General features: G+C 54.4%; 2 protein-coding genes and 1 non-coding gene across 3 annotated transcripts; 1 reads left to right on the forward strand and 2 right to left on the reverse strand.

The window, feature by feature from the left end:
• The first annotated feature begins 1,541 nt into the window (after window positions 1-1,541).
• On the forward strand, window positions 1,542-7,190 carry LOC103190820 (arylsulfatase A). The gene is made up of 7 exons (XM_042335908.1): window positions 1,542-1,786; window positions 2,939-3,398; window positions 4,496-4,665; window positions 4,786-4,910; window positions 5,055-5,182; window positions 5,724-5,820; window positions 6,312-7,190. Exons 1-7 carry the CDS (start codon window positions 1,554-1,556, stop codon window positions 6,608-6,610), a joined length of 1,512 nt encoding a protein of 503 aa, XP_042191842.1. The 5' UTR covers window positions 1,542-1,553; the 3' UTR covers window positions 6,611-7,190.
• Window positions 7,191-8,605: 1,415 nt separating this feature from the next.
• Window positions 8,606-11,977, reverse strand: LOC103190823 (acrosin). Its single transcript, XM_042335475.1, has 4 exons — window positions 11,760-11,977; window positions 10,890-11,155; window positions 10,194-10,336; window positions 8,606-9,238 (listed from the first exon to the last, which is right to left on the reverse strand). Exons 1-4 carry the CDS (start codon window positions 11,975-11,977, stop codon window positions 8,954-8,956), a joined length of 912 nt encoding a protein of 303 aa, XP_042191409.1. The 3' UTR covers window positions 8,606-8,953.
• Window positions 11,978-12,328: 351 nt separating this feature from the next.
• Window positions 12,329-12,407, reverse strand: trnam-cau. The gene has a single exon. It is a non-coding gene; the product is annotated as a tRNA-Met (tRNA).
• Window positions 12,408-14,114: the final 1,707 nt, after the last annotated feature.

A 14,114-nucleotide genomic window follows, 5' to 3' on the forward strand; every position in this document is an offset into this window, starting at 1 on the left:
CTCACCCCTTCTCCTTCAACGGCCCACCCCCACCTCTACATCTCAGTGTCACTGTGCCTCTGACCATCACTGTGAGACCAAACCGCTCCCCCTCCAATCACTATATAGGAACTATAGTACTGCAGGAGCTGTGTGTCCTCAGGGGGTAGAGCACTGTCTGTATGTGTGGGGGAGCACTCTATGGGGGTGGGATAAGCGCTATTTGTGTGGGGGCAAGAGTACTTTGTGGGGGGTGGGGTGGGGGAGAGAGAACACTGTGTGTGGGGGATGAGCGCTGTGTACGGAGACTGGAGTGTGCAGGTGTGTGGAGGGGAGAACGATTTGTGTGTGAGTGGGGAGACAGCGCTGTGGGGGTGGGAGGTCTGTGTGGGGGGGGGGGGCACTGTGTGCAGATGATAGGGGCTGGGAGGGCGCTGTATGTGTTGGGGGAGGGAGGGTGGGGGTTGCTGTGTGCGGGTGCTGGGGGGAGCCGAGGGCACAGATTATTCCTCTTTGTACTAAAGGCAACGGCCGATCAGGTCCATTTTGTAATAATTATAATTTCAGGAGATCACAAACTGAGGGAAGAGAATTTCTTACTGTGACTCCTCGCACCAGAGACTCTATGTTTGTTATAATAATGTAATAAATTTCTAATAACTTTATCATCTCTCACTGTCGCCCGACCTTTCATTTTTAAATCTCTCCACGTGCCACAGCCCCCAACCCCCCCCACCCTCAACCCCCCCACCCTCACCCCCTCAACCCCCCCCCCCCCCCCCCCTCACCCCCCCCCACCCTCACCCCCCCACCCTCCCTCCCTCAACCCCCCCCACCCTCCCCTCCCCCCTCAACCCCCCTCCCCTCACCCCCCCAAACCCCCACCCTCCCCCCTCAAACCCCCCCACCCTCAGCCTCACCCCCTCAACCTCCCCCCTCAACCCCCCCACCCTCACCCCTCAACCCCCCCCACCCTCAACCCCCCCCACCCCACCCTCCCCCCTCAACCCCCCCACCCTCCCCCCTCAACCCCCCCCACCTCACCCCCTCAACCCCCCCCACCCTCACCCCCCCCACCCCAGCCTCCCCCCCACAACCCCCCCCACCCCCACCCTCCCCCCTCAAACCCCCCCCACCCTCAGCCTCACCCCCTCAACCTCCCCCCTCAACCCCCCCCACCCTCACCCCCTCAACCCCCCCACCCTCAACCCCCCCACCCCCAGCCTCCCCCCCACAAACCCCCCCACCCCCAGCCTCACCCCCTCAATCCCCCCCACCCTCAGCCTGTCAGACCGGGGGTTGGGCTGGAGGACCGGGCTGGGGGTGGGGGTGGGGGCGGGTTTGGATGATGTATGGCGGGGCGGGAGGACACGGGACGTGTGTGACTGGCGGGACGGGATGACCTGTTGGCTCGGAACTAGAGGACCTGTTGGGGGGGCGGGGCTGGAGGACCTGTCGGGGCGGGGCTGGAGGACCTGTGGGGGCGGGGCTGGAGGACCTGTCGGGGCGGGGCTGGAGGACCTGTGGGGGCGGGGCTGGAGGACCTGTCGGGCGGCGCTGGAGGACCTGTGGTGATGGCGGTGGCTGTGGCCGTGGCCGCGGCTCTCGCTGTCGCTGTCGCTGCGCTCTCTCTGGCGGCCGCCGCTCCCCCCAACATAGTGCTGCTGTTCGCTGATGACTTGGGTTACGGGGACCTGAGCTGCTTCGGCCATCCGACCTCCAGCACCGCCCACCTGGACTCCCTGTCCGCCACCGGCCTCAGGCTCACCGGCCTCTACACCGCGGCCAGTGTCTGCAGCCCCTCCCGGTGACAGCCTCACTGACCCGCACACAGTGACCCCCACACACACACAGTGACACACACACACACACACAGTGACACACACACACACACAGTGACACACACACACAGTGACCCCCACACACACACAGTGACACACACACACAGTGACCCCCCCCACACACACACAGTGACACACACACACACACACAGTGACACACACACACACACAGTGACACACACACACAGTGACACCCACACACACAGTGACACACACACACACAGTGACACACACACACAGTGACCCCCACACACACACACAGTGACACACACACACACACACACAGTGACACACACACACAGTGACACACACACACACACAGTGACACACACACACACAGTGACACACACACACACACACAGTGACACACACACACAGTGACACACACACACACAGTGACACACACACACACACAGTGACACACACACACACACAGTGACACACCACACACACAGTGACACACACACACACACACAGTGACACACACACACACACACACAGTGACACACACACACACACACAGTGACACACACACACAGTGACACCAGACACACACACAGTGACACACACACACAGTGACACACACACACACACAGTGACACACACACACACACACACACACACAGTGACACACACACACACACACAGTGACACACACACACACAGTGACCCCCACACACACACACACAGTGACACACACACACACACAGTGACACACACACACAGTGACACACACACACACAGTGACACACACACACACACAGCGACCCCCACACACAGTGACACACACACACACAGTGACACACACACACAGTGACACACACACACACAGTGACACACACACACACAGCGACCCCCACACACAGTGACACACACACACAGTGACACACACACACAGTGACACACACACACACACAGTGACTGACACACACACACACAGTGACACACACACACACAGTGACACACACACACATACACACACACACTCACACACTGATACACTCAAACACATTGACACAGAGCCACTCGGATACACACACACACAGACCTGGTGGGGGTGGGGGTGGGGGTCTCGGGCACTGATGTCACTGACGGCTGCTCTCTGCTTCCTCACTCAGGGCAGCGTTGCTGACCGGCCGTTATCCCAGCCGTTCTGGCGTTTACCCCGGGGTTTTTTACCCGGACTCGCGAGGGGGGCTGCCGCTGAACGAGACCACCATCGCGGAGCTGCTGCGGACACGAGGCTACGCCACGGCCATGGTGGGCAAGTGGCACCTGGGCTACGGGCTGAACGGCAGCTTCCTGCCCCTGAACCAGGGTTTCCAGCAGTGGCTCGGGGTCCCTTACTCCCATGACCAGGGTCCCTGTCAGAACCTGACCTGCTTCCCCCCCGACACCCGCTGCTTTGGGCTGTGTGACCAGGGAGTGGTGCCGCTGCCAGTCTTCCAGGACTGGGACATCGTGGAGCAGCCGGTGACATTCCCCACCCTCACCGCCCGCTACAATCGCTTCTCCACTGACTTCATCCACCGCTCGGCCTCTGCACGACAACCCTTCTTCCTCTACTACGCCTCACACGTAAGCCCACCCGACAATAATAATAATAATAATAATAATAATCCTGGCGTTTGGTACCGCGCCTTGTCTCGTCTTCCAGGCGCCTCTCAGAGCTTCACAGAATGGACTGAACTGTATATTTTGTCCACAAACAGTTGTGCAGTGAGTGACCACATTATTATTATTTTGGGGGGAGGGATTATTACCCCATTTTTAAATATTTACTTAAATATTAGGATTCATATTTTGGAATGGAATGCAAAGGAGAATTCTCGTCTGTAGCATAATCTTTATTTAGGTATTACCATCACTCAAGGTGACCAAATTATTATTATTTTGTTATTTATTTTTGAAGGAATTATTATCCTCAGAACATAGCAACAGGAGGAGGCCATTCAGGACCTCCAGCCTGTTCCGCCATTCAATAAGATCATGGCTGATCTGTACCTCAACTCCAATTACCCGCCATTGCACCGTATCCCCTGATCCCCCGACCCAACAAACATCCGTCCACCTCAGTCTGGACAGTGTGACTGGATACATTTTTGGGGGAGAGAGAGAGAGTCCCAGATTTCCACTAACCTTTGGGTGAAAAACTGGCCCTGATTTCACTCCAGTTAGTAACTTAGACGTTATACGGGAACACATGCACACCGGCTTTTATACTGCAAACACCCACCCACACACCCACACACACAACCACTCACCCACACACACACACACACACAACCACTCACCCACACACCCACACACACAACCACTCACCCACACACACACAACCACTCACCCACACACCCACACACACAACCACTCACCCACACACACACACACAACCACTCACCCACACACCCACCCACACACACACCCACGCACACCCACGCACACAAAGCCACCAATCCACACACACGCCCACCCACCCACATACACATACACACAGCATGACCCTCTGCTCATGTTTGGATAGTTTCTCAGTGGCTAAAAGTGCAGCCCCTAATGGTGGAGCTGAGGGGACGAGGGACAAGCAGTGGCTGATCATAGCCCCGCTCTGTGCCGGTGTCTGTTACCCACCCTGGGCAGCGGCTGTGATAGTGTCTGATTGAGTAACCTGGTCTCCGCAGCACACTCACTACCCGCAGTTCGCCAGTGCCCACTTCACGGGGAAGTCTGGACGCGGGGCCTTTGGTGACGCTCTGATGGAGTTTGATGGTTCGGTCGGGCTGATCGTGAAATCGCTGCGAGACGCTGGGGTGGAGAATAACACCTTCATCTTCTTCACCAGCGATAACGGGTAAGTCTGACACGGTCTCTCTCACTAACCCAGCGAGAGAGAGAGTCACTGTGTCTCTAACCCTGACCTGGGAGTGTGGAGGGACAGTGTGGGAGTCTGACTATGTTACTGTGTGTTCAGGCCGGAACTGATGCGGATGTCTCGGGGCGGGACTGCTGGATTGCTGAAGTGTGGGAAAGCCACGACGTACGAAGGAGGAATGAGGGAGCCAGGAATCGCCTATTGGCCTGGGAAAATCCCCCCAGGTCAGAGTCCTCACCATCACCGGTGGGAGGGGAGTGGGATGTCGGTTCAAGTCCATCTCTCGCTCTCTCTCTCTCGGTGTTTATCAGTTTGTGTGTCTCAGTGTGTGAGGCTGTGTGTCTCAGTGTGAGAAGTTGTGTTGGCAGGTGTAAGCCACGAGCTGATGAGTACCCTGGACCTGCTGCCCACCATCGCCAAGATCACGGGGGCTGAGCTGCCCCGGGTCCCACTGGACGGATACGACATGAGCAACATGCTCTTCAACAGTGGCCAGGTATGTTCCCGGGATTAGAGAGCTCCAGTGGGGGAGCGAGCCCCAGCACAGACACCATGGGGGGGGGGGGGGGAGAGAGAGAGAGAGAGAGCAGGGAATGGGGTTAGAGTAGAGAGCTCCAGTGGGGAGCGAGCCCCAGCACAGACACGATGGGGAGAGAGAGAGAGAGAGCAGGGAATGGGGTTAGTTTAGAGAGCTCCAGTGGGGGAGCGAACCCCAGCACTGACACGATGGGGAGAGAGAGAGAGAGAGCAGGGAATGGGGTTAGTTTAGAGAGCTCCAGTGGGGGAGCGAGCCCCAGCATAGACACGATGGGGAGAGAGAGAGCCGGGAATGGGGTTAGAGTAGAGAGCTCCAGTGGGGGAGCGAACCCCAGCACAGACACCATGGGGAGAGAGCAGGGAATGGGATTAGAGTAGAGAGCTCCAGTGGGGAAGCGAGCCCCACAGTTAGAGTAGAGAGCTGCAGTCTCCACAGTGTGATAAGGTGCTATATCACAGGTTGGATTGTTAGTATTGTTATTATTCCAATGTGGTTTCAGGGACGACGCCGCAGTGTAATTTATTACCCGATCTCCGCCAAACGTGGGTTGTTTGCCATTCGCCTTGGGCACTACAAGGCCCATTACTACACACAAGGTAAACACCGGGACTCGTAGGCTTACAGCACGCTGCGGGGAGGGGCTAAGGGGGTGGCGGCAGGGCTGTGTGTGTGTGAGGGGGTACTGCATGTGTGGGGGGGCTGTGTGTGTGGTGGGGGGCTATGAGGGAGCAGGGCTGTGAGAGGGGTGGGGCTGTGAGTTGTGCTCTGCATGGGGGAGGCTGCATAAAGTAGAGAGCTCCAGTGGGGGAGCGAGCCCCAGCACAGACACGATGGGGAGAGAGAGAGAGAGAGCGGGGAATGGGGTTAGAGTAGAGAGCTCCAGTGGGGAGCGAGCCCCAGCACAGACACGATGGGGAGAGAGAGAGAGCGGGGAATGGGGTTAGAGTAGAGAGCTCCAGTGGGGAGCGAGCCCCAGCACAGACACGATGGGGAGAGAGAGAGAGAGAGAGAGAGAGCGGGGAATGGGGTTAGAGTAGAGAGCTCCAGTGGGGGAGCGAGCCCCAGTGAATGGCCTATGTCTCTCCAGGTTCCATCAAGAGTGGGACGACCCCGGACCATGACTGTCACTTCACGGCTCCACTAATCAAACACGATCCTCCCCTGGTGTTTGACCTGGAGACAGATCCCTCTGAGAATTACCCCCTGACCAGCGCGGGTTTCCCCGGCCTCGCTGATCTGCTCCGGGACTTCGCTGCGGAGAAGGCCAGCTTCGAGGCAGGGATGCAGTTTGGGGAGAGCCAGATTGAGTTGGGCGGGGACCCCAAACTCCAGCCCTGTGCTGTCCCCGGCTGCACCCCTCACCCGAGCTGCTGTGTGAAACGTTAGCCTGTGAAGGGGGGCCTCGTCACACACACTAATCAATAACTGTAATTAACACTGCGGGAGAGAGAGCTTGTGGTGGGGGGTCATCCCAATGCTTAAGACAACACAAACCAAACTGAGAATCCAGGCATCCCACCTGCACATGGAATCCCAGAGATGGATTGTTGCAATGGAATGCGCACACTCTCGCGTAGAAACATAGGAACAGGAGGAGGCCATTCAGCCCTTTGAGTCTGTTCCGCCTTTCTATAAGATCATGGCTGATCTGTATCTCAAGTCCAATTACCCACCTTGGAGGGAGGGGGGTGGGGGTCACTGAGGGAGTCTGGCTCCTGGGTGTTGGTTGATGATGATGCGGGTTTGACCCTGATGGTGATCGGGGACTGGGGTTGAGTGAGGAGGGGAGGTTGAGGGCTGGGAGTGGTCCATGGTCTGATCGGAGGGTTTAAGCAGCTGTGTGACCCACACCGTCTGTCTGGGAGCAGAGACCAGCGGCCAACTCAACCAGGTCCAAACCCCATTAGGTTTGTTCTGTCTGCCTTCCTGCCTGTCTATCTGTCTGCCTATCTGTCTGTCTATCTGTCTGCCTATCTGTCTGTCTATCTGTCTGCCTATCTGTCTGCCTATCTGTCTGCCTACCTGTCTGCCTACCTGTCTGTCTATCTGTCTGCCTACCTGTCTGTCTATCTGTCTGCCTATCTGTCTGTCTATCTGTCTGCCTACTTGTCTGTCTATCTGTCTGCCTACTTGTCTGTCTATCTGTCTGCCTACTTGTCTGTCTATCTGTCTGCCTACTTGTCTGTCTATCTGTCTGCCTACCTGCCTATCTCCCACCTTGGAAAATGCTCTCTCTCTCTCTCTCTCTGTCCCTGGAGGGACATTTCCTGTTTACCTAATTCCGGAGAGTATGAGGCGCAGGTTGGCGAGAGCCAAGGCTGGAGGGGGGGCCCAGGGTGTGTGTTGGGGTAACTGCTGGAGTCTAAGCAGCTAAACCCACACAGGTTGGCCATCGATATCACTGTCTGGCAGCTTTCCCACCGCTTGTCCAGCTGGGACCCCCCTCCCCGTCAGGGCTTTGGCTGTGGGGTTACCAGGAGCTGAGGGGGAATGTGTCTTCTGAGACACTGACGATTGCTTTGAGGGAATGTCAGTATTTGAAGAGATTTCCCTAATTCAAATCTCGTAATCAATGAACGACCTGACAATCCCAATTGAGTTAACTCTCTCTGAGCAGCTTGTGCTGGTCAGCGTGAAGCAGTGAGTGTCTGTTTGTTTATGGAAAGAAGTAACGTGGTATGTTCTAACAGGAAGATTAACGTGAATTATTTTATAAATTTTCAATAAACTAATACAGCAACAGTGGTTTGTTGGAGGTTGAGTGAGTCACTCATGTCTCTGCCTGTCTTTATGTCTCTGTCTCTGTCTCTTTCTCTTTCTATGTCTAGTGCTGTATGTTTGTGTCTCTCTGTCTCACCCACCCGCCCCACCATTGGCGGGAGAGCCTTCAGCCACTCTGCCCCCAACCTCTGGAATTCCATCCCTCAATCACTCCGCCTCACCCCCTCCTCAGCCTGCTTCAAGTCCAGCCTCAAGGCTCTCCTCTTCAACCATACCATCGGCCACCCCTTTCCCCCCACCCCCCACCCCAGCTCGGGTCTGAAATGCTGTCACTGTCCAGCGCCTTGGGACGTCCTCCTGACGTGAAAGGCGCTATACTCATGTAATCTGGTTGTTGTGCATGTTTCTCACTGTGTAAACTCTGTCTCGTTCTGTGTGTATGTCTCTGTTTCTCTCTGTGTGTTTATCTTTATCTGTGTGTGTGTGTGTGTCTGTCTCTTTCTACATATGTTTGTGTCTCTCTCCCTGTGCCTCTCTGTCTCTTTCGGTGTGTGTGTGTGTGTGTGGTGTGTGTGTGTGTGTGTGTGTGCGTGCGTGCGTGCGTGCGTGCGTGCGTCTGTCTGTCTGTCTGTCTGTCTGTGTGTCTCACTCTCTGTGCCTCTGTGTGTGTCTGTCTGACCTTCTGTCCCTCCCATCCTCTCAAACAAAACAGCAGAGAGCGGCTTAATCCTGGACAGTGAGAGACTTGGTACAGACTGTCCTGGGACAGTGACATGGAGTAATGACCAGAGAGAAAACGTCAGATATTAATAGCCAGACGCTGTCTGTGAGTTTAATATTTATTATTTTATTTCTTTTATTTAATCTCTTTGTGAATTGTGTGGGTGAAGGTGGGGGGAGTGGGGAGCGGAGTGGACTGTGGTCACAGCCCCGGGGGGGCGTGGTGAGCTGGGAGGAGATGTGGGGTGAGGTGCAGGGGGTTAAGGAGCGGTGGTGGGGGAGGGGGGGTCACAGCAGGGTGGCTGCCAGGCTGATGGCAGAAAGGACAATGGTGGGTAAATGTGTGGCCGCGGGCAGTGCCGGTGCCGAGGGGACCAGACGCACCAGGTCCAGCATCTGAGCCTCTCCCAGACGCGAGACCTTCCACTCGATCCACTCGGTGTACTTGCGGACGGACGTGTAGATCCCTGGGTGTTTGATGCGGCTGCAGCCCAGTCCCCAGCTGGTCACCCCAATCTGGTAAAATCGTCCAGCACCGAGCACCTTACACACCAGCGGCCCCCCACTGTCTGTCTGCAACACACAGCCCGTCAATGAGTGACCAGACACCCTGATCACCCCCCCAATCAACCCCCGCCCCCCCCCGATCCACGCCCCCCCACGATCACCACCCTGATCAGCACCCCCCTCCCCCCCATACCCACGTGTCTCTACCTTGCAGTAAATTTATGCATCTCGCTCACAAAAATACACAGTCACTACACTTTACGGTATATCCTGTGAAGCGCTTTGAGTCGTCTCAAAGACGTGATCAGGCGCCGTATCAAATGCAAAGATTATTATCAATGCAGAGAAGTGTGAAGAGATGTTTTTGGGGAGCAGAAATGAGTGGAGGCAACACAAGCCAATGGGGGACACCACATACACACAGCTTGGAAGGTGGTGGCACGACAGGTTGACAATTAGGAAACAAAAGCATAAGGAATCCTTGGCATTATAAATAGAGGCTTAAAGTCTCGAAGACATGACGAAGCACTATATCAAATACAAGGATTATTATTTGCAGGGCTATGGTGTAAGAGCGGGACTAGTTGGGGTAAGAGCGGGGGAGTGGGACTAATTGGGGTAAGAGCGATTGGGGTAAGAGCGGGGAGTGGGACTAGTTGGGGTAAGAGCGGGGGAGTGGGGGCTAGTTGGGGTAAGAGCGGGGGAGTGGGGGCTAGTTGGGGTAAGAGCGGGGGAGTGGGGGCTAGTTGGGGTAAGAGCGGGGGAGTGGGGGCTAGTTGGGGTAAAAGCGGGGGAGTGGGACTCATTAGGGTAAGAGCGGGGGAGTGGGGGCTAGTTGGGGTAAGAGCGGGGGAGTGGGACTCATTAGGGTAAGAGCGGGGGAGTGGGACTAGTTGGAAGCTCTTTCAAAGAGTTGGCATAAGCACAGGCAAAGGTATGATGGGCCGAATGGCCTCCTTTTGTGCTGTATGATTGTAAACACACAGGGAATAGCAGCGCGGCGCTGGGTGTGCGGACATACCTCACAGCGATCCACTCCGCCCCACTCGAAGCCCGCACACAGCACCCTATCATTCAGGGAGCCATTATACCAGTCACCCTGGTTACAGATCACAGTGGGGATAATGTTCACCTCCTCCTCCTGTAAGACATCAATCCTCTTCCCTGTAGCGAGAAAGATCACACACAGTGATAACTTACTCACACACTGATTACTCACTCACACACACAGTGATAACACACAGTGATAACTCACTCACACACACAGTGATAACTCACACACACAGTGATAACTCACACACAGTGATAACTCACACACACAGTGATAACTCACACAGTGATAACTCACACACACACACAGTGATAACTCACACACAGTGATAACTCACTCACACACACAGTGATAACACACACACACTGATTACTCACTCAGACACACAGTGATAACACACACAAACTCACACGCACAGTGAACACACACACTGATAACTCACTCAGACACACAGTGATAACACACACTGATAACTCACTCAGACACACAGTGATAATACACACTGATTACTCACTCACACACACAGTGATAACACTCACATACAGCAATAAATGAGAAAAGGAACGCTAAATAACACACACACACTCACATACTCTTACACACACACAAACACACTCACACACACATACACACACTCTCACACACTCCAATGGTGTGAGCACTGACCTCTGCCCTCGATCAGTCCCCAGCCCACAGCCACACAGGGTTTGAGCTCAGCGATGTCCAGCTTCTCGTACTGCAGACAGACGGGCTGCACGTAGTTGGTGAAGATGACGGGCTCGCTGACCTTGATCAGGGCGATGTCATTGGACTCCGTGTCTGGATTGTAGTTCTCGTGTTTGATGATCTCTTTGACGGGTCTGGCATATGTGTTGGGGCTGAACTTTGAGAGCTGTTCCAGGCCAAACACCAGCATGATCTTGGCTAGATTGCTGAGGGTGTCAGTGGACAAGAAAGAATTGCCAAAATATTTGCCAAAGATTGTGTGGAAATTTGGCAAATCTTGCGGAAATTTGGCAAGGTATTATAATAATAATAATAATCCTTGCATTTGATATAGCGCCTTATCACGTCATTATGATGTCTCAAAGTGTTTCACGGGATACACTGTAAAGTGAATTGACTGTGTATTTTGTGGGTGAAACGCAGCAGACACACTCACGCCTGGAGAGAGGGAAACTCACTCACACATAGCACAGATAGTGGAAAAAAAGGAAAAGGCATACACTTACACTGCCAGAGTCACATACACACAAGTGTCCTGATACTCATAATCAAACGCACACGTGTGTCCTGATGCTCACACACAGATACACACGTGTCTTGATCCTCACACACACATGCCCTGATGCTCACACACACACACACACACACACACACACGTGTACTGATGCTCGTTCACACACACACGCACATACACATCCTGACGCTCACACACATGTCCTGACGCTCACACATACACACACACACGTGTCCTGACGCTCACACATACACACACACACACACACGTGTCCTGATGCTCGGATGGGGACTTACTTGGCCACCTTTGCCTTGAAGCAGTGAGCTGCTGTCAGCACCCAGTTTTCATTGATGATGGAGCCGCCACAGATGTGGCCGTATGTGCCGTCCTTGGCTGCGATCTGGATGCTGACGAGCCAAGGCCAGTGGCCGGGGAGAGAGTTGTGGCTCCCGGGAGCCTGAGACACAAACTCCTGAGCTTCAGCCAGTATCGGCCGGTTACTGCAGCCTGACATGATGAGGTATCAATATTACTACTACTACTACTACTAATACTAATAATAATTCTGGCACTTTATATAGTGCTTTATTATGTCTTCAAGATGTTTCAAAGCTCTCCACAGCATATACTGTAAAGTGTAGTGACTATGTACTTTGTGAGTAAAACATAGCAGCTAATTGCACACAGCAATGTCCCAAAACAGCAGTGGATTGAGCAACCAAATTATTATTTTGGATGTATTATTACCTCCAAAAAAGCAATCCACCAATCGACTAACAACTGGGTTCCTACTTACTGCTGGATAAACAGAGGCACGCGTGTGTGTGCGTGTGTGTGTGTGGAGTAAGGAAACTTGCCCAACATTTCGCCCTGACTCGCCTGGGAATCGAACCCAGATACTCTCGCTTATGAGGCAAGTGCTCTAACCACTGAGCTACAGGACTCCACACAGTAGGAAGGCACAGACAGCCTCACTCACACAGGAGGAAGGCACAGACACCCTCACTCACACAGGAGGAAGGCACAGACACCCTCACTCACACAGGAGGAAGGCACAGACACCCTCACTCACACAGGAGGAAGGCACAGACACCCTCACTCACACAGGAGGAAGGCACAGACACCCTCACTCACACAGGAGGAAGGCACAGACACCCTCACTCACACAGGAGGAAGGCACAGACACCCTCACTCACACAGGAGGAAGGCACAGACACCCTCACTCACACAGGAGGAAGGCACAGACACCCTCACTCACACAGGAGGAAGGCACAGACACCCTCACTCACACAGGAGGAAGGCTGGGATATAATGATAAAGCTGCTATTGACGCACGTCTCTAATGTGGAGACAGGATCAGTGTTTCTCGGAGGGAATGGGATTAGAGGAAATAAATGTATTAATCTTACATTTGATACAGCGCCTTTCATGTTGGGAGGACATTTTGTAGGTGAACTTGGCAGCCAACTTGCACATAGCAATGGACTATAAGCAGCCATGAAGTAAGCGACTTATATTATCTGGTTGGTTGAGGGCCAGGACGCCGAGAGAGAGAGAGAGAGTAACTTGCTTTTCCAACAGAGATCTTTAACTTCTGCCTGACCAGGGCACAGACTCGGGTTAAAGTTACATCTGAAGGATGTCGTCGCTGACAATGGAAACCCCCCCCTTAGCACTGGGTTGGAGCGTCAGCCTCGACTGTGAGCTCAGAGACCCTGGTGTGGAGGATGGGGGGGTTTGTCAAAACCACATCCTCGTTACTCATCTGTCCCTCACTTGAAGGGCTTTGGTAAATAGCCATGCTGTGGTGAGGCTGACCCCACCACCAGGTCAGTGTAGACTGGTGCATCCCACCCTCTGTGACGGTCTCCAGTCCAGCTCCTGAGCCAGGCAGGTCCATTGTATTCCAGACAGCACAGCCCACCTTGGCTCATCAGAAGGACCTGGAAGAGCAGACCAGTCACTTGGGGCAGAGAATCCTCCCACTCAGCTCCTGTTAATCCTGCAGCCAAAGCCCTAACGGGTTGGGTGGCCCTAACTGGACAGCTTGGGAAAGCTTGCCAGACAGCGGTATCAATGGCAAGCTATATAGTTTTAGCTGATTACCCCAACGCACATTCTGGGCTCACCAAGCCTTGGCGTTTGCCAAACTGCATCTAATACGCTCCAGAATTAGGTAAGCAGGATGTATCTCTCCAGGGAGAGAGCGAGAGTGAGCATTCCATTCGAATATATTGTGAATTTCTGTGTGTAGGTGGGTTGCATAGAGCCTTCAGTCTGATTCTTTGTCACAGTGATGGGTTTGTGTGTGTGTCAGACACGCGGCTGATCACGGTGATGGATTTCCGTGTGCGTCAGACACCCGGCTCGTCACGGTGATGGATTTCCGTGTGTATCAAACATCCAGTTGGTCACGGTGATGGGTTTCCGCGTGTGTCAGACACCCGGCTGGTCACGGTGATGGGTTTCCGCGTGTGTCAGACACCCGGCTGGTCACGGTGATGGGTTTCCGCGTGTGTCAGACACCCGGCTGGTCACGGTGATGGGTTTCCGCGTGTGTCAGACAACTGGTGGTCACACAAATACTCACCAGTTGGGGTTTCTTGCACCTGGGCGTGTGTCAGCACACAGCACAGGGAGAGGAGGAGAAA

This window comes from Callorhinchus milii, unplaced genomic scaffold (genome assembly GCF_018977255.1).
Source record: "Callorhinchus milii isolate IMCB2004 unplaced genomic scaffold, IMCB_Cmil_1.0 Scaffold5, whole genome shotgun sequence".
Lineage (NCBI taxonomy): Eukaryota > Metazoa > Chordata > Chondrichthyes > Chimaeriformes > Callorhinchidae > Callorhinchus > Callorhinchus milii.